General features: G+C 33.4%; 1 protein-coding gene and 1 pseudogene across 2 annotated transcripts in view; one reads left to right on the top strand and one right to left on the bottom strand.

The window, feature by feature from the left end:
* The window catches only part of SEMA5A (semaphorin 5A), a 660,701-nt gene extending 634,015 nt beyond the window's left edge, over positions 1-26,686 (top strand). The window contains exons 19-23 of one of the 2 annotated variants that reach the window (XM_072605411.1): positions 16,213-16,383; positions 18,796-18,951; positions 20,575-20,622; positions 22,651-22,862; positions 25,222-26,686. In XM_072605411.1, the coding sequence (XP_072461512.1) occupies positions 16,213-16,383; positions 18,796-18,951; positions 20,575-20,622; positions 22,651-22,862; positions 25,222-25,341 (707 nt within the window). In that variant the 3' untranslated portion in view covers positions 25,342-26,686. The remainder of the gene's footprint in view (positions 1-16,212; positions 16,384-18,795; positions 18,952-20,574; positions 20,623-22,650; positions 22,863-25,221) is intronic. The other variant, XM_072605412.1, reaches the window with a different exon arrangement.
* LOC140498757 (ubiquitin-ribosomal protein eS31 fusion protein-like) lies at positions 2,597-15,662 on the bottom strand (annotated as a pseudogene).
* Positions 26,687-26,937: the final 251 nt, after the last annotated feature.

Here is a 26,937-nt window from a genome sequence, read left to right as displayed (position 1 = left end):
TCAATATAATAATTCAAGTCTACTCCAAAGAGTTCATGATGGAAACAAAAATTCTATCTACCTCCAGAGGGAGGATGTATGAACTCTGAGTCCCAACTGAAGAGCAATTTTCTCACTTTATTTTTCTTGCATTATTAAAACTATGGCTAATGTGGAAATATGTTTTGCATGATTTCATATATGATAATTATCATATTACTTGCATTCTCATTGGATGTGGGAAGGTTTGAGAGGAAGAGAGAGAATTTGAACTCGACTTTAAAAGAAAAGAATGTTAAAAATAAATAATGAATTAAAGTTTTTTTTTAAAAAGAGCATATTGCATTGCCTCACTTGCAAGAGTGAGAATTAAACAAAATCATGTACCTACAATATTTTATGTTAATAACATTTTCTGCAGAGGTATTATGGTTCTTAAAATATTTTGCAGTGTATATAGTAGTCATAAGGAGAAGTGTTAAAATGCCACCATTTATTTAGGTGGCAACTTAAGAGAGTTACAGATCTTTAAAAAGACTGAAAGTTTGTATCACCATCAAGCTGATACAAGCAATGGAAAGTTGGAACATTATATTCTTTAATTAAAGGCAAGAAAAAGAAATACATATGAAGAAATGCAGAAAACACCACCATACTGACAATTCTAAATTCTCTTAATCAGCAATTGAAATCAAAAGTCAAAAGATTAAAGTAATACAGAGAGTTAGTGCAACACAAAGAATAACAACAAACAAACCCAAATTAAACACCAAACAAAAATCACTGCAGAGGTTTGAGAAATTAAAAAAAAAAATAGAGGGGAGAGTGAAGCCCTGAATAAGAACTACGAGGAAAATGACTTCATCTTTTCGATTTCAAGATTCCAGCTCAATCAAAATTCAAGTTAGATAAACCAAGAAAAAGAAAGCTTGCACACCATTAATATAATAAATTTCTGATCCATCAAACTTAAACTCTAGGTCTTCTGTCAAACTAGGAAGTAATAAGGACATATAATTTCCATGATTGTTGACTCAAAATTTTCACGCTTGTTCATGGATTACTAGCAAAACACTTTACCGACTTTCTGTCATATACAAGCCTGTTCCCAGCCTTCCTAATAGAAGTTATCACCTGTTACCAAGAATACCAGCAAGCTCCGCCCCCTCCAAAATGTAGGCCAACTGAATGTTTATAAAATACATTCAGAGCTTGTGACACTAATAACATTTCTAAATTTTTCCAAGAAAACAAAATGTTGGCTAACAAATAAAAACAGTATATGAATAAGTCTCATGGGTGTCAGATTGCATTACTGATTTAGCGATTTTTGAAAAACTTCCCCAAAGAGCTATAATATCTGTACTACTTTTATTGATTATCAAATTCTTTGACTCAGTTTGACTCATGAATGATTCTTGGACTACAAAAACATTAAAAAGCCCCAAGCATAAAGAGAATGCTAGGGTACACAGAAGGAAATCTTCTGTATTCAGAATGTACCCCCAAGACAGTAATGTCAAGAGAAATTAACTTAAAATATGATATTTTTCAGTGAGTCACTTTAGACTCATTATATTTCTGCCTAGCCTTAAATTATCTGGCATCTTTCCTAAATAAAACTAAGGATAATTTCTAAATTATAGGATTCAAGTAAAATATATTAATCACTTGATATATATCAAATTATATAGCTTCACAGAACATCAAATTAAATAACTCCTTCACATGAAACTGGTCTCCAATTATGGCAAAATGTCATTTGAATTTGATGAATATAAAATTCTTAGCATGCACCAAGAAAAGATAGAGACTCAAGAGTTCAAGCTTAAATCTGGATGCCACCCTGAACCAAAGGATGTAAGTGAGATCTATAAATTCCGTTGTCCCCTCTAACCAAGACACATGAAGCATAAATACATCAAAAAGAAGAATGGGACTGAATATGATTAATGTCCTACTGGTATTCTAAAATCAAATCTCCATGGGAGGAGCACATTTGAAGTAATTAATACCCATGTAATATCAATATTCTAACTAAAAAGTAAACCAAAACACATTTGGAAAACATCTTAAACCCCCACCCCAAAATACAATGTTAGCAAAACACAGGACCCGTGACGTTAAATTAATTCTTAAAATGCAACTGCATACCAAAAAAGAAGGGAGAAGGTTAATAGATAGTTGTATAATATATGATAAACAGGTCAAAAACCTACATAAATATGTTTGTAACAGATACCACTTTACTAAACAGTATTAAAGAACAGTTATACTCTACTGGGTTTGTCAAAAGTAACCAAAAGTGGTTTACTACCAAATGGGGCCTATGCAATAACCAACATCTAAGAACACAATCACACACCTATATCAGCTCATTCAATAATATGTCAACAAAAAAGCTTACAAAATAGACATTTTTGGAATTGGACGAGTTTATGATGTCAACTCAGGAGAAGGTCATCACCACCAGAAATTACAGATGGATTATCCTTAAGGAGCCTGGGATTAGTGATTGGTCCAGTATATGCAGGCAAGGGAAATGTCTATACTTTCTACTTCAAACTGCAGAAATTTTGAACCTAACAACAAATGATCTGGTAACCCGAATGATATCCTTTTTTTTTTTTATTAACACATATACATTTACTTGTCTTCTGGCTTGTTGAAGGAGTAGGTTAGACAACACTTGCCACAATAACGTCTGTCAAGATGGCTAGCCATGAAGACTCCAGCAGCACATTATCAGAAAGGCATTCTTGTCGAAGACGGCTAATTTTGCCATTCTCATCAGCCTTAAAGTACTTCAGAACAGCAAGTTTAACCTTCCTTCTCTTATGCTTGTTCTTTTTGGGAGTGGTATTAGACTCCTTCTTTCTCTTCTTGGCACTGTCACGAACCCTCAGAACAAGATGAAGGGTAGATTCCTTCTGAATGTTGTAGTCTGACAAAGTACGTCCATCTTCCAGCTGCTTGCCAACAAAAATCAATCTTTGTTGATCAGGGGGAGTACCTTTCTTATCTTGTATCTTGGCTTTGACATTTTCAATAGTATCCGACGGTTCAGTCTCAAGGGTGATGGTCTTTCCTGTCAAAATCTTCACAAAAATCTGCCTCGCCGTACTAGGTCCACCTGAGGACAAAGGAAAGGTAAAAGGGATGGTCAAAGGCAGCGGGTGGGAAGCAAGTCAGCTCTGCCCTGTAGTGCAACCGCGTGCACATCCCATAGTGATATACTTGAAGATCACAATATTTCATAAACTAACATATAACAAATATAAACCTCAAAATATCCTTTAAAAATCAATACATACTGGATATAACAAGATCATTGCTATGGAGAGAAATATCACCCACAATTTTTGATCCACACAAATTTAAAAAGAGTATTCTTAATAGACAGAAACGATGTGGGAATTGGCTGAAATTTATAGACTGTGTTGTGCTGCCTGGCACTGGGGTTTTCCTAGAGTTGCTTCAGTGAGCCTACAGAAGATGAATCTATATCCTGATATTTTATTCCATTAGAAAAAGCAGTTATTTTATGCATTTGTGCAGTAGTGTGCATAACATTAAAAATGAACAATAATAGAGATTTGCACTTTGAGTATATCTATTTGAACAAACAAGAGGAGAAAAATTATTTTAATAATAAAGCCAATAGTTTATAACTATATTTTATAATAATTGTGTGTGATAAATACTAATACTCACTCCTTGCATGATTCATATTGATAAGTAAGTCCACATTCCATAGGGATAACTCATCAGAAATTTCTGGAACCAGATTCTGAATTATCATCATAAACCACAATAATAATATTTGTCCCAAAATTTATAAAAGGGTTTTTTTCTTTCCATAATAAGAACATTTTTTTCCTGTGATGTTCATCAAAATAATGTTTCTACATGTATAATCAGATTTTATAAAAATTAAAATATTTCTTAGTCTTTCTCCATGTATCTGTTTCCTCAATAGAAGGCTGATTCAGCAATAAGCACGTCTGTTCCTACACAACAAAGGAAGAGAAAACAGATGGCCCTCCGTTGCTAAGCAACATTCAGAAAAGATGAAAGCCACCACAGAGTTTTTTACTTATTCCCTCTAAAACCTAATGCATCAAGCATAAACTCCTTTGATAAAATTTAACTATAATTGTCTTTCATTGTTGGGAAGAACAGTTGGATAAGATATATGTAGAACATGGACTTTCAGGCTTTTCATCAAGATTTGAGGAGGAAAGAATATAAGCTCTGAATAACCAGGTTAATCCAACAAGTATCTACAAGAGTGTCAGTCTACATGCCAAGTAATAACATATTTTTTAAAAAAATATGTATACATTTTTAATTTCTTGGATACTTACTTGTTCCTTTGGAAATGCTAGTTTGATGAACATTGCAGGAAGAGGGGAGAAGATGCTCATTGGAAGCCCCATATTGTCAATATAAGAACAGTCAAAGATACAGTCATTTCACTAGAGAACATTACAGTCTAATTGGGGAGCTGAGACTTTCATGAAAGAAAAAAATGAAGGACAGTATTGGGCAACTATAATTAAAAGCTAAATTGTATAATCTCTCTGAGAGCTCATCATGGCATGTAGATGACTGAGTTCTTGAAGGTGATGCCTCTGGGTTGCAAAGTTCTTCAAGTCCAAACAAGGTCAAAAGACTCTGGGATGGACTGGTACATCCTATATCCCACAATGACTGGCATGTAGTAAGTTCTTAATAAATTGTTGTTTGATTCATTGATTGATTGATTGTGTGTCTGTTGCTCCAGGCAGCCTAGTTAAGTTCTCAGGCTCATTTCTCTGTTAATCATAGGATGATTAATTTTTTGGCCATAGAAACTCTCAAAGAATATCTAATAAATCATATAGGGTTTGAAATTTAAATAGGTGGAGATAATACCAATATAGATGAAATGACAGATTACTAAAATTTTGAAAAAGTAATTTATGCCACAGACTATGTTACTTTAGAATTTCAAATAAAGGAGAGATCAACACCAAATCCTGGAAAGTTCTCTAGAGTAGAAGAGTTCACACAAAGGTCATATACCATGCATTCATGGCACAGATACTGAAAAAGGATATTCTGATAACAATATTTTGCTTAGTTTTGATTTACTTCATATTATTGAAATACATTTTTGTTAATTTGTTACTGTTTTTATTGGTAGTTTCGGATTCAAGTATAATATCTATTTTAAGTCTTCAGTACTCAGAAATTTACTTCTGAAATCTTTGTGTTTTTTTCTTCAGAAAAATTTGTTAATTCAGGACAAAAACAACAACCACAGCTAAAAAGCATGTCCCTAAAAGTCTGTTATTGACGCCTTGAAGGTTTCAAACTACACTATGACTTTTGGGACACACTATATAGTGCACACAATGCAGGTCTTCAACTATTGTCCCTATGGACTGGCCCATGGAGCGCTAGGTTGGGCTCCCAAAACTTGTGTTCTTCTAATCCCTTATCATGGGCTGTTTAATAGCATAATGTTAAGCAAGACTGTTCATTTGTGCCTCCATATATTCTCTATTAAGAAAATAAGAATATTTGTCCCTGCTATCTTCCCAGAAGTTATTATAAAAATCTGGACAAATGGACAGCTTATGAAAAATTGCTTTGAGCTCTTTAAAGGAAACATGACAATGTAAAATCTAATGTGTTATTGTTTTTATATCTAATGATGAGTCTTCTTATAACTGATAGCTAATATATTAGGAAGATATAATGACTCTTTCAGGCTATTAAGAAATTATCATTTTCCTGAAAGACAGTGTTTTAGGAAGGAATAATTTGGGCACACACAAGACTATATTATCTATCTTAAAAACACAGGGTAAGCAAGTTTTTTATCAGGGAAATTATAGCTGGTGACAATTGCCTAATCCACTTTATCTGGGAAGCTTGGTCTATAGGGTAGGCTCAAGAAGTTTTTAAATGAAGTGAGATAAAGCATTATTGGGGCAAACCAATGCTGGAGCTGGCTTCACGAAGAATTGAACTCACACATTAGATCTGATTCTTGCTACCTGTATGACCACAGGGAAATTGTTTAACTTCTCTTACATAGCTACCTAAAAGTTATCTATTAAGTAACAGATAAAAGAGAGAGAGAGAGAGAGAGAGAGAGAGAGAGAGAGAGAGAGAGAGAGAGAGAGAGAGAGAGAGAGAGAGAAAGAGAGATTTTTTTTGCTTTGTTTATATCAAGCAAGAGAAAAGGAAACAACACAGACCTTTTTTTAATTATTCTATAGAAAGCAACCATTTTCCACCAATTTAATTCTGAGGTATCTAAATTGAAAGAGGAATTACTCATCATGACATATAGAATTTCTTTTGACGCTTGCAAATGGAAAAGTTTTAGCAAATGGATCATGACTGCAGATCTACCCACAGACCTCAAAGGACTGCCTTACATTTACTTGACTACATTTATTCTGCCTTCAGAACTCTTCCATTCACCCTACATGCCTACAACACAATGTTAACACAATGTTGTATGTAGAATTCTAGTATAAATGTAGAAGTATTTATGGAGGGAAAGTGTATGGATAAAGTTTAACCATGATAGAGATTAGCCTAGGTAATGGTTTCATACCTCATGGGAGAATGCCTATGTGAGCTACTAGGTTTTGTTTTTTGTTTTTTTTGTTTTGTGTGTGTGTGTGTGTGTGTGTGTGTGTGTGTGTTCGTTTTATGGGGATGATGATGAAATATGCCTGAGAATACATGGTCAGATTGCTACCTTACTTTGTGTGCTAGAATTGAATAAATATTTAATAAGTGATTGTTGAATGAATGCATGAATGAACCAAACTTTTAGCCAAAAATATCAGCGCTTTAAATAATTCACAAATGTCAAACATCTCATTCTCTATTGATGGCAGAAAATATTAGCTATTACTGCATATGTACATCATACATACATATATACAGAATATTCAAACTGTGTACAAAAATACAATTTTTTCAAGGTACTCACAAATAAAACCACCATGAAAAAGATGATCTCTTAAATTTGACGTGACAGACACCCATCTTAGATTGAATTCTTCCTTTGTTATTTTAAGTTATCAATGATTTCAATCGATGTCAGTATCTCCTCTGGCAAAGCAGAACACAGAATTTTAATGCCTTTTCATCCTAAATAATCCTTCATTGCCCCCTCCAAAAAATATAAGTTTCATAAAATTCCTGAAATGTCAATTCCATTTTGGGGTAGGGTAGGGAAAGTCAAGGGGTGAGGTGATACAGAGTTATCAGTGTTCTATGTTTCATCTCACACTTGTTTCTGTACCACCACACATTATGTCTTTGGTTATAAGAAAATTAATCAAAACCTCTTAATCTACGTATTGTATACAAATTTGGGGTAACAGTATGACCTTATTAATAACTAAAAATATTAATATTTTAAATTTGTGACAATTCCTTGTCTTTGTCTAGCCAACAAAATGAATTGTCACGACTACAAAATCAACCTATAGGAGCAGAATGATTCTGGTTTTCCCTTTATTTTTTTTTGTCCTTTTATTTTTTCAAGTTTTAATTATCATTGATGAGAGAGGGTAGTTGATTTTTAAAATAAAATGAAAAAACAGATGAGAAAAGCAAGAAAATGATTAAAGAAAGTTGAAATTTGATTATTTGCAAATAATGGCATAATAAAACAATAAGGTAGCAACTAAATTGTTCTATTTGTTTCCTTCACACTTTCAGAAGTTTGTCTAGCTTTCGCTGCTATTATTGTTTTAATTTACATATTATTATCATTATGCTGTCCTTTTCTCCTGTATTATTTTCTATTAATCATCATATCTGTCAGAATTCTTTGTATTTATCATTTCTTATGATATTATTACTTTACATTGCTATAGCATGTTTTATTCAACAATTCCCCAAGAATTGGACTATTAGCTTGTTTTTAGTTGATTATAATAAGCTGTCTTGTAGTACTAGCTAGTACACTGGGATGTAAATAATGAGTCAAGGAGACCTAGACTTTTAGCCCTTCTCCTGATGCATAGTAGCTAGCTAATAATAACAGCTAATTTTCATATGGTTCTTTATGGTTTGCAAAGTGTGTGTGTAATTGTTATATAGCACATATATTGTTATATATAATGTGATAGAATACATGTTATATATGTTGCAAAGTTTATATATGTGTTTATATATAATGTTATATAATATATGTTGCAAAGTCATATGTGTGTGTATATAAACACACATGTGATTGATTCAATTCATGCTCTACTTATAATATATTAGCATCCCTTTTTTCTCACAGCAATATGAGCATTGAATCTCAGCATCCTTTAAAACCTGCCAATTCTACAGGTGTAAAGTAGTATCTTAATGTTATCACTTTGATTATTAGAGAATGTAAATACTTTTCCTTAATGTGGCAATTGATCATGTACACTTTCCCAATTCCATTTTTTAAAAAATTTTTACTAAGAGGCTAGCGTCCTGCTTTGGCAAATGCCTACTTGGAAGACTAACAACTGCTGGATCAGTTGTTATTACTACATCAAGGATAAATAAAGAAACATTTATTAATCACCTCTTAGTGTTAGGCACTCATTGCTCCTAAACCTCTATTGCATATTTGGTACTAGGCTAACTAGTGGAGAATATAGAATATTTTTTTTTAATGTGGAAACTGATTACGTGCATCTTCCTTTGAGAATTTCCTTTATAGGCAAATGACTGTCAATTAAAAAATTATTCTTATTCACAGAAATATTGGTAAATTCCTTGTTTGGATCCCAAAATTTTCTCAGAATTATCTATTTAAATGATTTCTCTAATCTGTTTCTTTCCTTTGTTTTCTGAATACTTTGATTTTTTTGTGCAAAACATTTTATTTTTCTGTAATGTAAGTTATGAAGTTATTTTCTCTTTCTACAGTTGTTTATAATAGTTCATTATCCTCTAATAATGTGGTGCTTTTGTATTCAAATTTTGAAATATTGGGAATTTATTGTCATTTATTTAGTGGTATATGTTGATATACATATATGTACACATGTACATATGCACTATATATGTATATACACATACCAACTCCTATTTCATGATGAATTGCTCAAATATCTGATTATTCTTGTAGTTTTTCTTTCATGTAGAATTCTTTTCCAAGTATTTGTGATCTCGGTTTTATAAAATATTTGTCTACTAAGAACTTGATTCTTCATCATGATTGTTACATGGCGCCAGTTTACTACATTATATTCTGCTTCTAGCAATCATAACAGCTAGATGGCATAGTGCACAGAGTGCTAGGTCTGTAGTCAGGAAGACTTCTTTTCATGAGTTCAAATCTAGCCTCCAACACTTACTAGCTGTGTGACTTTTGGCAAGTCAATTACCCCTCTTTTCCTCAGTTTCCTCATCTGTAAAATGAGCTGTACAAGGAAATGGCACCTTTTGTATCTAGTATCTTTACCAAGTGAACTTTAAATGGGGTCAAAAAGTGTGGGATATGACTGAAACACCTCAACAAGAACAACAAAACAAGTATCTGGTAGCTAAATGTAAAGTTAAAGCACCAGCCTTATTGTCAGGAAGACGAGTTCAGACCCTTACTAGATGAGTGATTCTGGTAAAGTCATTTCACATCTGTTTGCCTCAGTTTCCTTACGGATAATAATAGCATCTGTATTAGAGAGTTGTTGTGAGGATCAAATGAGATAACAGTAAAGTACATAGCATAGCACCTGGCACATGGTAAATACCATATAAATGTTAGCTATTATTATTATTACTAATAATAATTATTATTGTAATCACTATTATTATCTAAAGCATCCCATTGGTGTTTTGATTAATATTATAATAAATCTATACATGATTTTTGAATTTACCTCTGAAGAGTTATTTTGCTTTGTCCAAATGATTTTGATATGTCTATAATTTCTTTATTTTTTTCTGTAATTTGGTATTATTTAACAATTCATTTTCAGTTACCATCTAAAGTTGCATTTTTATCATATTTCCTCTGAACTTTATTTTTTTAATGTTTACTTATTTTTAGTTTTCAACATTCATTTCCACAAAATTTTGAGTTCCAAATTTTTTCCCCACCTTTCCCCTCCCCCACCTCATAACACCCTGCATTCTGATTACCCCTTCCCTCAATATGCCCTCCCTTCTATCACAACCCTCCCTTCCCTTATCTCCATCTACTCTCTTTTCTTGTAGGGAAAGATAGATTTCTATACTCCATTACCTGTATTTCTTATTTCCTAGTTGTATGCAAAAACATTTCTCAACCTTTTTTTCTAATACTTTGAATTCCAACTTCTCTCCCTTCCTCCCTCCCCACTCATCCCCACTGAGAAGGCAAGCAATTCAATATAGGCTATATATGTGCAGTTTTGCAAAAGACTTCCATAATAATCATGTTGTGTAAGACTAACTATATTTCCCTCCATCCTATCCTGCCTCCATTTATTCTATTCTGTCTTTTGACCTTGACCCTCCCCATAAGTGTTTACTTCTAATTACTCCCTTCTCCGATTTGACCTCCCTTCTGTCATCCCCCTCACCTCATTTTTTCCTTCTTCCCTACTTTCCTGTAGTGTAAGACAGATTTTCATACCAAACTGAATGAGCATGTTATTCCCTCCTTAAGCCAAAAATGATGAGAGTAAGTTTCACTTTTTCCCTCTCACTTCCTCCCTTTTCTCCTCCATTGAATAAGCTTATTTTTGCCTCTTTTATGAGTGATAATTTGCCCCATTCCATTTCTCCCTTTCTCCTCCCAATATATTCCTCTCTCACCCTTTAAATTTTATTTTGTAGATATCATGTCTTCTTATGCAACTCACCCTGTGCTCTCTGTCTATATAATTTATATGTATATATGTATACATACATGCACATATATGTGTGTGTATAATCCCTCCAACTACCCAAATACTGAGAAAAGTCTCAAGAGTTACAAATATTATCTTTCCATGTAAGAATGTAAATAGTTCAACTTTAGAAAGTTTTTTATGATTTCTCTTTCCTGTTTACCTTTTCATACTTAACTTTTGAGATTTTCTTTTCAGGTCTGGTCTTTTCATAAAGAATGCTTGAAAGTCCTCTATATCATTGAATGACCATTTTTTCCCCTGAAGTATTATACTCAGTTTTTCTGGGTAGATGATTCTTGGTTTTAATCCTAGTTCCTTTGACTCTGGAACATCACCAAGTCCTTCAATCCCTTAGTGTTTTGCTGCCAGATCCTGTGTTATCCTGATTGTATTTCCCCAATACTCAAATTGTTTCTGTCTAGCTGCTTGCAATATTTTCTCCTTGACCTGGGAACTCTAGAATTTGGCTACAATATTTCTAAGAGTTTCTCTTTTTAAATCTCTTCAGGAGGTGCTCGGTAGATTCTTTCAATATTCATTTTGTCCTCTGGTTCTAGAATATCAGGGCAGTTTTTCTGTTCAGGTCCTGTCTCTGCCAAGTTGGGCTGCACTGCATGTACTCTGCACTTCCTGGGCTGCCTTTCCTCTGAATTTTAAAAGTAATTTTTAAAAATTCCTACTATTCCTTAATTACATATAATTGATTAGCCTCAAGGGCATGCTTGACTGTTTTTATATGTTCCATATATTTTAGTAAAAAGTGAATTCTTTACTATTTTCTTTTAGCTATTTCCATAAATCTTCCATATCTCCCCTTTTATATTAAAGTCCCTAAATTCTTTCTAGTGTGCAAAACACTGTGCCTGGTATTAGAAATTCAAAGACAAAAACCTCCCTACTCCTGCCATGAAGGAGATTATATTCTATTGGCAGTCTATACAAAACATAACAAACAAACATGTACAAAGTAATTCAAGGAGAGTTACCAATTGGGGAATAAGGAGACTTCAAACAGAAGGTGGTAGTGGATTGAACCTTGCAAAACTTAAGAATTCTGAAGTGCAGAAGTGAAGAGGAAATGAAGTTCATGGATGGGAGGTGACTTGATCAGTAAAGCATTTGATTAGAACAGAGTATCTAAAGGGCAGTAATGTGAAAGTTTGCAGCCAGATTGCCTTTTCTTTTCTTTTTTTTTTTTTTTTTTTTTTTACCATACTAGGGAGGTTTTTTTGTCTCACAAACAGCTAGAATTTATCACACTTTTTAGTGAGGTGCTAAAATTGACAACCATTATTGTTTTTCTGTCCAAATCCTTTCATGATTCAGTTAATTTTTGCATTAAAATTTTAGTTGCTGTGTCATAAAGTATATAAAACTTAAATACTGATTTTTTTCATTGCCAAGCTTGATATATTTGATTGGATGATTCCTCTGTTTATCTCTTATAACACTTTATAATTTTAATTTAGCTTTTGCCATATCAGGATTCTATCTAGTCATTTTAGTCAGGTGAAGCATAGTGCATACTATTATTACTGACTATGTGCACTTTCATGTATGTGTCTCTGTCTTAGTTATGCCCTTTAGGCAGCTTATTGTTGTGTTATGAGTCATTTATTTCATGTTCATGGTTATAATTGTTAACTTTAATTTTTTCTTGCCCATATGTTCCATTGGTTTTGATCATTAGGGAGTATGAGCTAAGTTATTAAACTAGCTATCCAATCCTAACCTTAACCTAATATACTTTCTCAATTTCTCCTACGACCTTGAGGTTTTTCAAAATATTTGACTTCAATTTCTTCCCCCTATGTCCTTGAAAATTTTGCTTTGAGACTATTTTCTCTCTCATGTTCCTTTATTCTATGTATCTATGGTGTGTATACACAAAGTATTCTTCTACTTGTTCCCATCTTTTTGCTTTTTTCATATTTCTACATGATTATTCTTATTTGTCAGGCACCCTCCCATGGCTATTTGTGTCCTTTTTTCATGAAAGCAATCTTGCTTTACGTTGAAGTGTCCAGTAATCATTCCAAAGCTTTTGTTGCTTTGAAATTTCATTTTTTGTCATTGGTAGGATTTAATCATGGCAACCTTTCTGTTGTCTCCTTTCTCCTTATGCCACTGGCTAAAGTCTAGTTTTCCATCTAGTTTTACAATTTTTGGTTTGGTTTAATTAACACATTTCAGTTCAATTAAACAGATGTTTATTTAATGCTTACTCATTCCCAGTGCCTAGCAGAGTACCTTTCACAGTGCTTGATAGATGTTTGTTGATTTAGATTTAATACTATGTGCAAGGCACTGTGGTGAAATATAGGGGGGAAATTCCCTTCAAAGGGCTCACAGTTAATTTTGGGAGCTTGAATAATCTCTGTCACTTCCCCACTATTAATCAATTTAATCCCATGATAATATACACCATGTAGACATCTTCTTGTTATTTTCTGTTCCTTCACTTAGTTCCGTTGTCAATAAACTGAAAACATTCTGTTACAAAACTGTTTTCAGATGCTAATGATTTTGCTTCATAGAGTCAAGGATCAGTAGCTGAGTGAACTTTTGCACTGGGAATCTTTAACTATATTAAGAAAAATAAAGCTCAGTATGTATGTATGACTGTTGTAATAACTGCAGATTCATGTCTTTGTGTCCAAATAGCAAAAACCAGACAATACTTATATCCACTATTACAACGTTTAACAAATGTTTCACTTTGTCTGATTCTCACATTATACCAGTGTATGTTTTCTAGTATGCCCACATGGATATTATCAGTCCCTCTAGAAGTTTCTATCTATTTGATCCCCTCTTTCCTATGAGGACTGGTCCTAAGAATTCATTAAAATGAATACATGACTAGACTTTATCCTGTGCATTTCTAATCAATCATAAGCATTATCCTATAATATCATGTATCATATTATTATCATCTTTGTAAAGTCTGCCTAATGCAAGCACACACACATATACATACAGACTTAATCATGCAGATGCCTCATTCTTTTTCCTTTTTCAGCTCAAACATTCTTAATTCAAGCAGAACTCATTTGCCATGAGGGTTTTAAGGCCTTTCACAATTCTATTTCCCCTCATCTGAATTCCCTTCTGCTTCTTATGGTCCTCTTTAAATTGAGGCACCCAGATGTGAATATATTACTCTATCTAAAATAGGTTTAGTCATTAAAATTTGTTATAATGTTTGTAAGCTACTATTATTTTCTAGAATCTCTGGCAAAGTTCATTTCTTTAAGGAGGAAGAAATTCATTTCATAAAATTTATTATCTTGATTGAGTATGCTGCAGCTTGACTTTGAAGAATTTTCTTGTTTTTGTCTTGCCACTGGACTTCAGTGACTGGAGGAGAGAGCGAGGCTGATGACTCTGTATAGCTCTGCCTCTCAGCCTCACTTAAATCTAAGGAGAATGCCTTTTGAATATATACATATATATATATATATATATATATATATATATATAGAGAGAGAGAGAGAGAGAGAGAGAGAGAGAGAGAGAGAGAGAGAGAGAGAGAGAGAGAGAGAGAGAGAATATATATTTGAATATATGGACTCCCAAAGTCCTACTCTGATTTGTTATCATGTCATAGATGTGGTTCTGGACTCTTGAATGAAATGCTTGTTGATGAAATAAAGGTCCTGCAGCTCTTAAGAAGATAGAAAAGTCTGGGAATGCTCTGTATATAGATTAAATATTAGCCTATGTCCTGAGAAACTTCTTATTGAAGCTATATTAACTTCATTTTCATTGTGAATTCAATAGTGGAAACTAGATTCAAGAATATGAAGAATTTTGTAACTTGCACAATTTCAAAACATTTCCATGGTTAGCACACAAATTCACAGATCTAAGTAAATAAGAATGGCTATGTTTCCATAACCCCTACAGTATTTATTTCCCCTCATCTTTGCTAATAACATCTTTTGATACATATTTGTGTGTATACATGTATGTGTGTATCCATATAGGTACATACATAGATCTGTCTGTACATATATATATATATATATATATATATATATAGATCTGTGTATGCACAGTAAAATGCTATTTTCATTTCTCTTATTAGTAGTTTTGAACACTTGTTTAGATGGTTATTGATAGTTTGTAATTTGTTCTTTTGAAAACTACTTATTTATTTTGAGTACTTGTTAGAGATGGAATGTGTCTTATAGATTTCTAGTATCAGACTTCGAAATATTTAATGAAATACATATCTATATTTTCTTCTTCTAATAGTACTTATTTTTTATTATCAAAGTTTTCAAATAAAAATTGTCAATTTTGCCCTATATAATTTCTTTTATACCGTGATTTCTTATGTGTTCCTCACCTCTCTAGAGGTGTGGAAGATATATCTTGCAATTCTCTTTATTTTTTTAAATGATGTGATTTTTAATATTTATATTCTTTGTCTTTTTAATCACTATATAGTATGTAGTATTAGATAACTATCTAAAAATATTCTCCACCTTTTTAAAATATATTTCCACTACTTTGCTGTTTATAACAATGATTGTTTTATAAAGTGGTTCTTCCCCAGCAGATTTTGTTCTTCTGTTTGTCAGTCACTGAGCTTTTATAAATTTTTACCATGAACCAGGGATTGTAGGAAGTGCTATGGATATAAAGGTGAAAATGAAACTATTCCTTTCCTCATGAAACTTACACTTAAATGAGGAGACTTGCATGTATAACTCGAGCATACTAACTAGTTAAATACCATGGATCTGAGATCACATTGATGACTTCCTCCAATTTCCGTCCATTACTTGCCATCTACTTTCCCTGCTTTTATTTCTCTGGGGTTCTATGACTTCTCAGTAAGTTGGATTAGTTCCCATACCTACTTATTCAATCATCTTTTCAGTAGAAAAGGGAGATCATGGTACAGAGCATGTACCATTGGCTTAAGAGTTAGTCAGAATTCCTATATAGGTTCAAATCCCAGCTCAGACTAAGGAGTTGAATGTCTTTGGTGCTGTGAACCCAAAACAAGCTTCCCTTTCCATAGCTATAAGTGTGTACTCTAATTTTAGTGAGTCATATAATAAAGAATATAGAGGGTTTTTTTGTTTCTAATTTATTCTCATATGTGAAGTTCTTATTTCTCCCAACTAAGTTTAAGCTTCTTGTTGCATATGTGCATTTATTTGTATACATATGTATATGTATATTTTATTTTAAAAATCAGAACCGTGTTATTATGAGTATAGATGTCACATAAACATTTGTGGAATTAATGATGAAAATGAATAAATCAGTGAATTAAAGTATAGATGAATCAGAACTGGAAAAGTAATAACTTGTATTTATATTCCCTTCGTAGTTGATGGCGTTTGGTCTTGTTGGTCACCGTGGTCAAAATGTTCAGCCACCTGTGGAGGTGGACACTATATGAGGACCCGTTCATGTACAAACCCTGCCCCAGCATATGGGGGAGACATATGCCTTGGACTCCACACTGAAGAGGCCCTCTGCAACACACAGCCATGTCCAGGTAAACATTTAACATAGTTCTCTTCCTACCGGGATTGATTTATTTGTTCTGGATACCATTATCCCCAACTCAGTATTAATAGAGGATTACAAAATTTAGTATCACATACTTATATTTGTATGCTATGTTACCTGCACATGGTAATGTTGTTCTTGTCAGAATTTGTTATTTCATGGCTTCCTTCTTTTATGGAAAGATTTAAAACTCCATTTCACTTTAAAACATTTCCATTCAGAAATTTTCTTATTTTTTATCGGTTTGGTAATTTTTCTGGGAAGAGGGAACTCCAGACTGCAATTTTATCTATGTATGGCATGCTTCAGCTGAGGAAATGACCTCTAATAACACAGATAGGCAAGTATTCTGCAACTTATAATCTTGGTAGTTTGCTTAGGATGCTAAGAAGTTAAGTGACTTTTCCAGAGTCCCAAAACTAGCATTATGTTAGAGGCAGGATGAACTCAGGTAGTTCTGACCCTGAGGGCATTCATGCAGTCCAGTCTTAATGATCTATTTTTTTTTTTTTAATTCAAAAATAGTTCGAAATCTAGTTAGACCAAGAATTCATTTTTGTGAAGGAAGGGGAAGACTGGGGTTAAGTGACTTGCCCAGAGTCACACAGCTAGTAAGTGTCTGAATCCAGATTTGAACTCAGGTCCTCCTAACTCCAGGGCCAGTACTCTATACATTGTATCACTTAACTGCCCATCTCAATGATTCTTTAATGTTTTTTGTCATGAAATTATTTCTAAATTATAATAGGCATAAAGTTTTCATTAAAGAACAATGAGATGACTGGGCAACTTGGGAAAGGAAAACAATAAAAATTAATATATGCAATTAGATAAGAAGAAAAGAAAACATGCAGTGTAACAAGATTATGACAGAATATGAAATTAAATTAAAATTAAAATAGATGATATTTAATAATATAGATATAATAAAATAGATGATATTAAATAAAATAGAAATTAGAGATATGATCTGAAGTGAAAATGTAGGATTTTGTGGCTAAAATCTATAAAACATGGTCAGAACTTGATGTGCCAAGTCAGGGTCAGGTATTAGATGCATAGAACCTGGAACACTTGCTAGTATCATTTTTAGTTCATTTAAATCAAGGAATTTATGGACAAAGATTTTGTTTGAACTTCTAGGATATGTACAAGGTTCACCATAAAAATTATACATTCTATTTCCCAACATTTTACTCTGAATCTGGAAATGTTTTCTTTCATATTATAACCAACTAGCAGCAGACCTTCTTGTTCCCTCATGTTTCATGTCTGTTTCATCTCCCTTTTCGTGCGTATTGAATTCAAACTAATATTATTTTTTTAGTATACCTTATTTCCTTAGTAGGTTTTTAGTTCTTTTAGAGCAGGATTGTCATTTTCTTTATTCCAGTACCTCACACATAGCAGGCACTTAATGAATAGAACTGTTTACGGAAAAACAAAGAGAGAAACAAAAAAGAACCACTGAAGCTGAGTAGGACTAAATTAAGTCCTTTCCTTCTAGTTTTGGAGCAGACATGTTGCCTTATTTCCAAGTATGAAAGACAAAATTAGATCTCTTTCTTTCCTTAAACAACCAATGATGCAGAAGGGCAAGAATTAATATTTTTTAACATTTTATTTTTGTGGGCCTTCTGTCTCAGAAATAGATATTTTGATCATAAGAATTAATTCACAGGATTTGATTCTTTAAGCTTAAAATAATAGTAAAATCAGCATCATTTCTTTCATTTCCAATTAGTCAAAATTAGGAATGTTAGATAAGGTGACAATGTCCCTTCAAATTCTAGCCATGACCAGGGGCCTATTCGTGTGATCTTTAGTTACTGAATGTAGAAATGGGAAAAATCAGTTTTCCTACATTACATGAGTGGAATTATTGTTTATAACTAAAGATAAGGACTGTTGTGATGACTGAAAACTTCAATTCCTTCCTAGAGCTTTCTCCATAACAAAGAGTTATTGACTTGATACTGAAATTTAGTTCTGGAGGAACTGTTAGAGGAGACATTCTGAACGACCGATCTCTTTTCATACATGCACGTACACTATGCAATAGGGTATGTTGCCTATTTTGTGGCACAGTACTGACAGTTTTTGAAATTAACAATTGCAGAGGCAAATATATTATTATACTATTGGCCCAATACAAGTGAAAATTGGCTAAATAAATTAGAAAAATAAAAAAAATTAAATTATGTAAAAACCTAGATTTTGTATAGGTCACATTTATTTAGGGCCTTGCTTAGAAGACATGGCTGTTGTTCATTCATAGGCCTTAATATTAAATTTGATACTAGAGAGGCATATATTTGCATCTTTTATTTTGGTAGATTAAATTCTAATGTGAAATATTTCTTGTCCCTTCCCTTTCTCCTTCTTCTGGCTCTTGCAGATAGCTGGTCTGATTGGTCAGACTGGTCTGAGTGTGACTCTTCTGGGAATCAATTCCGGGTCCGTCAGTGTATCATTTTATTTCCTGTGGGCAACCAGTGTTCTGGAAATACCACAGAAAGTCGGTCTTGTGTTTTTGATTCCAATTTCATTCCAGGTAAGATTACAGATATCTACTAAAGTAAACAAATACATTTTTAACTGTATAACATTAAATGATTGATAGGTCTGAAATCTCTTATTTTTAGAGATATTAACAAAAAGCGACAATGGTTCCATCAATTCTTGTAGAGATAGATAAGAAAATAGAGAGATGAATAGAGAGATAGAGATTGTCACAGTTTGTATATAATTTCTATATGTCATATGTATAATAGTATATACATATTACATATGTAGATAAATATGTACACAGTATTTTATATGACTTTAGTTCTTAATAAAGGCAATCAATACTGATTTAAAGTAAGGTGTATGAATGAGTCATTTATCTGTGCAACAAATATTTATTAATCATTTAAATTAATACTAAGTTAAATATTTTAAATTGTAGGAGCTGGAAATTCCCATTGCTGTTTCTACATAACATTAATAAAGTCAAACAATTAGAGCTTAAGTGATGAACTCAAAGTCACAATAAAAGTCATTGCTTAGAACTTAAACGAGGGCTTCCAACTCCAAATCTAGTTATCTTTCTACTGCACCACACTGCCTTCTAGGTATGGTTATAGCAATTGTATTAGAGAATTAGCTAAGTCCTTTATACTGTTATACTGAGAGTAATACACACACATACACACACACATACATTCATGTTTGCACAATTATACTTTTATTCATAGGCATATTTACATATGTAGATGATGTTTTTATCTAATAAATAAGCAAACCTTTGGGATAAGAATATGACATTTCAAGGTTGCATTATATTACTAAGTCATGTTTCTGCTTTTTTATGGATATGAGTAAGATCATCCTTTTGGAGAAAGTACCTTTATCTTTAGCTGTATTCAGTATTTTAGTACATTACGGATGCAGAACCACCACTCTTCATTTTAATATAATCAGAATTTTAATTTTAATTTTGAATGAATGAAAAAATAAGTGTAGAATGTTCCAGAATACCCTCAATAGTTTTGTTCCCATGGGGCATTAAAACAGTGAAGTAACTTGTAATCCTATTGATTACCTTTGAGGTTCTGGATGTGACATTATATAAATGAGGAAGTGAAATGTTTCTCTGATAAACTCCTTTACTTGGGCTGTTAATGTCTTCCTTTGAACTTTTGTAGATTGATTCCACACTGCAGGAAATATGGCAATTTGGGTTTTATGTAAAAGTGGAGATCTAAAGCAAGAAATTGACAGGCTATGACTATTCACAGTTTCACAGCTGGTGATGGACAGTTTATCAGAAAAACCAACAAAAACTCTAGGATTGTTTTGAAGTTAATCTTGTATTTTCAGCCAAAGGGAAGGTACTTCAAGTATCTGATGTTTATAACAGTCTTTTTTTCCAGTCATTAGTTACTCTTTGATGACCAAAGAAACCCTCTGCAAATCAAAACAATATCCAAAGGGCAAAAAAAAGATAAGCAGGCATGATTTATAATTTTCATATAACGCTTGTGTATCCTTTCCAGTATTCTCTCTATTAAGGATGGTCTTTATAATAATCAAAGTTTTTAGATTTTTTTCTTAAAGTATCTCATATGCAACAACAACAAAAAAAAAAACCCAGAAAAGCTTTGTATATATTATATACTGTTTGTTCTTTCAGAAATATCTGTAGCAAGATCCAGTAGTGTAGAAGAAAAAAGATGTGGTGGTAAGTTTTTACTCTTTATTAATGTCAAATTCATTCCTCTCATGAGTTCCATTTTGCTTTCATTCCTGTTGGCTAAGAAAGGCAGAAACTCTAGACGCCCCAGACTCTCCCTGAGTCAGCAGTTGTATTAATGGGAAATAATTTGTAAATACGTGATGCCTTAAGTTAGATTTCTCATGAGACAAGTGGAATTTAAATGATTTATTCAATTTGCAATCTCAGTCAAAGGCAGAGGAAGTCTCAAAACTCAAAACTTGACTGGATGAAGATGGAGCCATACATTTCTACACTACACATAGAATTCCCTTCCAAAACATGTGAGAAATTTCAGCAGCCCAAGAAAGGTCCCAGAATAAAATTGGGTTCCCTAGTTCTGTGTCTTTAAAGCTCGTAGACTGCTGAGAGTCCAATGTTGAATCGCTTTGGGAGGGAGAATAATGTAAGAAGGGATATGTTAATGTTGAATCTGAAAGATTTTAGGAACAAGCTAGTTCACTCACATTTACGTAAGTTTCTTTCCTGGGAGGCAGGTAGGATACTTTTCTCCTTTTTTGTCTAGGAAGAAAGTGAGGCTCAGAAAAGTTAAGGAACTTAGATATATACAAATATGCATTACATCTAAGAACTAGAACACAGTTCTAATAGCAAACCTAACGTTACTTCCTGGTTCTGGAGCGTCTGATGAAAATATAGCTTAGTTCCTGAACTCCTGAGACTCTTGCAGATTTTTGCTTGTTGCCATGGAAGGGACAACTCAGATTCACTTCTTAGATAAAAGTTCCATGTTTTCATCAATAAATTGATGGCTGTAGAGGCCCACTGAGGTTGTTCCTTGTAGCAATTTAGGTGACAATGGCATAGTATTTAGAGTATTTCTAGCTTCAAGAGTATCAAAATAGCTCACTTTTATAGAACATTTGGGCTTTTTACAAAGCACTTTCCCCAAAGCAATATTCTGCAGTAGTGCAAGAATCCAATACTCCCATCTTCCCCACAACCTTCTCATTTGACAGATGAGGGAAATGGACTTTAAAAATAATGACTTAAACAGAGTCATAAAGTAAAGGTCACAATCAAGTCAAAGCTTGAAACTTCTGACTCCATTACTCAGTCTTCTGTTGGGACAACATTGTATTGATCTGATTTTAAAATGTGAACTATAAATTGGGAAGATTTAGCCAAGAAATCACTTGCCAACAGATCCAGATAGATTGGGGTTTCTGTGTGTATTGGGAGATGATATAGCATTTTATTACAATTAATATTGTTTTTCAGTCTTCATCTGAATACTTTTTTGAATGTTTTTACCAGTTTGAAATCTATCAGACTGTTTAATAGTATTGACATTAGTAGTAAACTCTTTGAGAGACTTTGTTTTGTTATTTAATCATGACACAAAGCAGTTCTAATATAGAAATAAGGACAAGTGACGTAATAATAGCTGGAATGGTTAATATTTATATAATCAAAAATATAACTCTTAAGAAAAAGAAAACATACTGTTAGAAAGGATAAAGCACCAGAATCTATACAAATCTGTTGAAAATGTATTTTATATTAAGTAGGTTTGGACAGCTTTTTTGGTGGATTTACATTAAAATACAAAACTAAACGGAAAAGAGGCTCTTCATGAAAGTTTAAATACTTTTGTCCAATGTCATCGGTGCATTTTCTTAACCAGATTTAATAAATGATACTTTGAGGGGAAAAAAGCACATTTCTTAGAAGCTCTATAAATACAGAGTTATTTTACTAGGAGGAAAAAAAGCGTTCTTATAGGAATGCTACGAAAAGAGGGATTCAAATATTCAATGGTGTATAAAAGGCAGATTATAATTCCTAAGAGAACTGGCTTGGAACATACTTGCTCTTGCAGGAAAGTCTTGATGAGCATGCCATTTTAAAGGAAGAGACGATAATTTCTTTTATTTTGGAAGAGCCCCAGGGCTTCTGTCATCTGAGGACTTTGAGCTTTTACACAACATGTCTGCATGAAATATAATATGGCTTTGACTATATGCTTTTCAGAGTTCAACATGTTCCATATGATTGCAGTGGGATTAAGCAGCTCTATTCTTGGTTGCCTCCTTACTCTGCTTATCTACACATACTGCCAGCGATACCAGCAGCAGGCGCACGATGCTACCGTCATCCATCCCGTCTCACCAGCTCCTCTTAATACAAGCATAACTAATCATATCAACAAACTGGATAAATATGATTCTGTGGAAGCCATCAAGGTAAGCAATTGGCAGAGACAGTATGAAGGCAACATGCATACATACATACATACATACATATATATATATATAGTATTGTGTATATATATACATATATATGCAAAATGAAAGATTGAGACAATTATCTAGGGAATTCAGGTTTCAAGAATTCTTGCTTCAAGACTTTTATTAATTGCATTAGGAAAACAAGAAGTGGGGAAAGAGAAGGAATAGGGGAGACTGACTAAAGGAAGGAGAGGGAGAGAGAATACGAGTACAACATAAAGGTACACTAAGACAGCATCAAATGAAGACTTGGTAAATATTTGAAATCCTTGTGAAAAGTCAGAAAATAATAAAACCTTAGCAAAAATAGTGTGCTTGTCACACTTAACTCTGTATCTCCTATATCCCTAGAAATCCTTGTATATTCATAGGTGAATTACAGAATTCAGGCAAATACCCAGCTATGCATAAGTGAGGAAAATAGAACTATTGATAATCAGACATAAGCAAATAAAGAAAAAAAAAGATTCATGAGCTCACTTCAGGAAAGAATACTTAGGTAGAATTCTGGCACACTTTGGAATTTCATCAAATACATTTCATAAAATAAATATAAATTATATTTATATGTAACATGTATAAATACAAATAAAAATAAAATTTACCTTTAAAAATTCCATACCATGTGCTTTTCCATATCAAAAGGATGATACTTGGTGCGGAAGCTTGATGATAAATTTTTAACCTATTCAAGGGCCTCTAGCCTCACTAGAAGCATCCCCTCTTTATAGCTGAGGGGATGGAGAAATAACGATTGACTTTATTTGCCATCCAACAAGTCAGAAGGTTCCGGAGGCTGTTGAGTTCTCTTTTGCACTATATCATGCCATTTAATTGAGGAAAATTCCCTTTATTGTAGAAAATTAAACATGGACATTTCAAATAGGCTCATTGCTTTGCTTTCAATCTTAGTTTTTCAGTCATTCATTCTCAGGAGGTTGTTTTTTCCCCCTCTATTGCTAAGTGGCTTTTCACCATACATAGATTGTTCTATGAGCATCTCTGTCTTAAGGATAGTTTGAATCTCTAAATCTTTGTGTCACTGTTTCTTGAATTATCTTTGTTTTTTCCTTCCTATTAGCAGCAGTCCATTCTAACTTGGGCTAAGACTTTACAAGTTTGCTCTTTCCAGGGGTTTTCCTAGTATAAGAGCAACCAGAATGAATGAAGTAAATCAACTAAGTTAGGTTTATAAAAAAAAGACTGTGAATGACATAGCTGTTTCTGAACCGTGTCCCTGGGGAAAGATTGAAGGGAGAATTGAACTATCCTTTACTCATATGTAACTGGATCATAGATCTAGAATTGGAAGGGACTTTGGAGGTCATCTAGCCTAACCTCAGGAGACAGAGGCCCAGTCAGGCTAAGTGAATTAAACAAGGTTACATAGAAAATAAGTGTCACAGTGTCCTCTGATTCCAAAGCCAGTGATCTTTTTATTCTATCACACTGCTTATAAGAGAGAACTTTCATAAAAGATTTACTTAAAACTAGGGTCTAACATGTCATTTAATGGTCATTGTTATTATAAGCATATCAGAGAGCTAGGATTAGGACAGAGAAGAACTAGAATTATAAGCAATCAGCAGATTTCACCAGGATCTGACTACTTTGATATTAATGACTAAGAATTCCATTTTCATGAAGCATTTGTGTTGATTTTCCAATCTTTCATGAATCCTTGGGTAGCCGTCAAAGTAAATTGTGTGGAGTCAACAGGGACAAGAAACCAATTCCTAGCATCAATCTATATTGCTTGGGGCTTCTAAAATCTGATTCTCTAGGAATAGACACATTATAGTAGAAAAGTATGGAAGAATCATCTAATACAGGACAACTGCAGAAAAGGCAAAGAAAAAACAGTGGAAAGATGAAGATTGAGGTTGCTTGGAAAAAGATGAGCAAGTTATCACAAGCCTCTTCTTATATGGTACTATGATGGCCACTAAGCAGGTAAAGGACTAAGCAATGATACACATTCTGTTCTTTAAGACTCACTGGAGTTAGCTAAACTTTCTAGTAGACCACCTCAATTCTCTTCCAAATAAAATAATTTACATTTCCCAATATTTATTGATTTCAAGTGAAATCTCAAAATGATATTAAAAAAATAAAGCACAACTAGACATTCTTTCTAGCAGGTAAGCATGCAACATTGCATGATCTGGAAATAAAGAAGGTGGCAGAATATTTTATTATTATATTTTCCCTGTGGACTTATATGAGAACACAAGTTCTCAGGTAAAGGGCTGCTCCTTATTACAATATCTTCCAGAAATATAACTTACTGGGTTTTTTTTTATCCTTCTTACAGGCATTTAACAAAAACAACTTGATCCTAGAGGAAAGAAACAAATACTTCAATCCACATCTCACTGCAAAGACCTATTCTAACGCCTATTTTACAGATCTCAATAATTATGATGAGTACTAATAGATCTTATATTTTTGGTCTCTTGTAATTCCCCAGTCCCCCAAGGCCTGTGCTACATGACTGCCCATGTGTTTGAGGCTTCAGAGATGAAGTTTGGAGACATTTCAAGCACACTTCAAGCCATCAGTGTCCCACTGCTGCCAAAAATACATACCCTATCACAACAAAAACTCCATGTGACATCATGAAAATTTGGTCTCCAGCATCTGTTCATAGTTGAATGAGCCATGAGAAATACTGTTTGTCACTGTGCGGGAAGTTTTCTAATTGTGGTCAGTTAAATTTCTCTAACAAGTTGAGGATTATTTTCTTGAGCTTTTTTGTAATCATGTTACCTGCCTTTGGAGATTCCATTAAGTACACTACCATTGGCTTCCTTTAGATGTGTCCTTTCAAGATATTTTAGAAGAGGAAAATGAGTAATTAAGGATGAGTCCCTCTAAATTGAAGTATTTAGCTCTATATAACACTGGATAAAATGCTGAAGAAAAATTTTACTGTACAGATGTTCCACAGTGACCCCAGATGCTCCCCAATCTAAAGAATGTTCTGGCTGGAATGCTTGGAAGCAACCTCTCTTTTTTTTTGGATCGGAAACGGAATCTAGCCCGAGTAAGCCAGGAAACATAAGATGGTTTGTGTCTGCAGAGAAGATTACATGAACCCTTGAGACAACTCAAGCTTTTATCTTGTCGCATTAATTATTTTTGTTGTAAATTGGGAGAGAGGGTAGAGGAATGAGGTGCAGATTCAGTTTGAAAGTTTCTGCATCTGACTGGTTAACTAATCTTCTTGAACAATTGGTTGTGCATGGCATTCCATAGTCCTCCTCTCCATGTTGTTTGCATAAGGGACCCTCACATCTGGTCCATTGAAACACTCAAGGAGGCCAAATCATGAACTAACCAACTTCATAATAATTGACTTACCACTCCTTCCTTGACTGGCTTGGGAACAAATGGACAAAACAGAACTGCATTTCTGGTTACAGATCACTGTTTGCCAATGCCTGTTTTTTTGACAAATATCCAAAGTGCAGTTGTGTTATGAAAGGCAACTTTTGCCATCCTTCTGAAATATTTGATGTATGTTAATCAACCCCCGACAAGAGCATTAATGATATTGTTTAAGGTGGGCTTCCTATAAGCCAGATACTGTAAATAGTTAATACTCTCTAAGTTTTAAGTTGTCATTTTCTACCTGTAATTTCAGGTAAAGGGACTGATAACTAGTCTTTACTTTCGGTGCCACTGACCTTGTTCTCAGAGTACCTTCTCTTGTTGCAGCATGCCAATCTATATCTGAGGCAGTTAACTTCAAGGATTGCCAGAAAGAGAAAAAGAAATGCCCGCTAATTGGTCCTGAGGTTCTGAGCAATGTTTATTGATAAAAGAAACATTTCAGTGCTTTAGTATTTCGCACTATCCACAGACATTTCCCAGAAGGTTGAAAAAAGCCAAATTATTTTTATGTAAACAGCTGCTACACAACTGTTCTATTGTGTAATGATATTTATACAATTTCTTTTAAAGTGAAAACAGCAGTAAAACATACTTCACCTGAACAGCTATTGGCATTCTGACAAAAACAAAACAA

This window comes from Notamacropus eugenii, chromosome 4 (genome assembly GCF_028372415.1).
Source record: "Notamacropus eugenii isolate mMacEug1 chromosome 4, mMacEug1.pri_v2, whole genome shotgun sequence".
In the NCBI taxonomy this organism is placed as follows: domain Eukaryota; kingdom Metazoa; phylum Chordata; class Mammalia; order Diprotodontia; family Macropodidae; genus Notamacropus; species Notamacropus eugenii.
The sequence above is the reverse complement of the archived record's forward strand: the minus strand, read 5'-3'. Positions and strand labels throughout refer to the sequence as shown.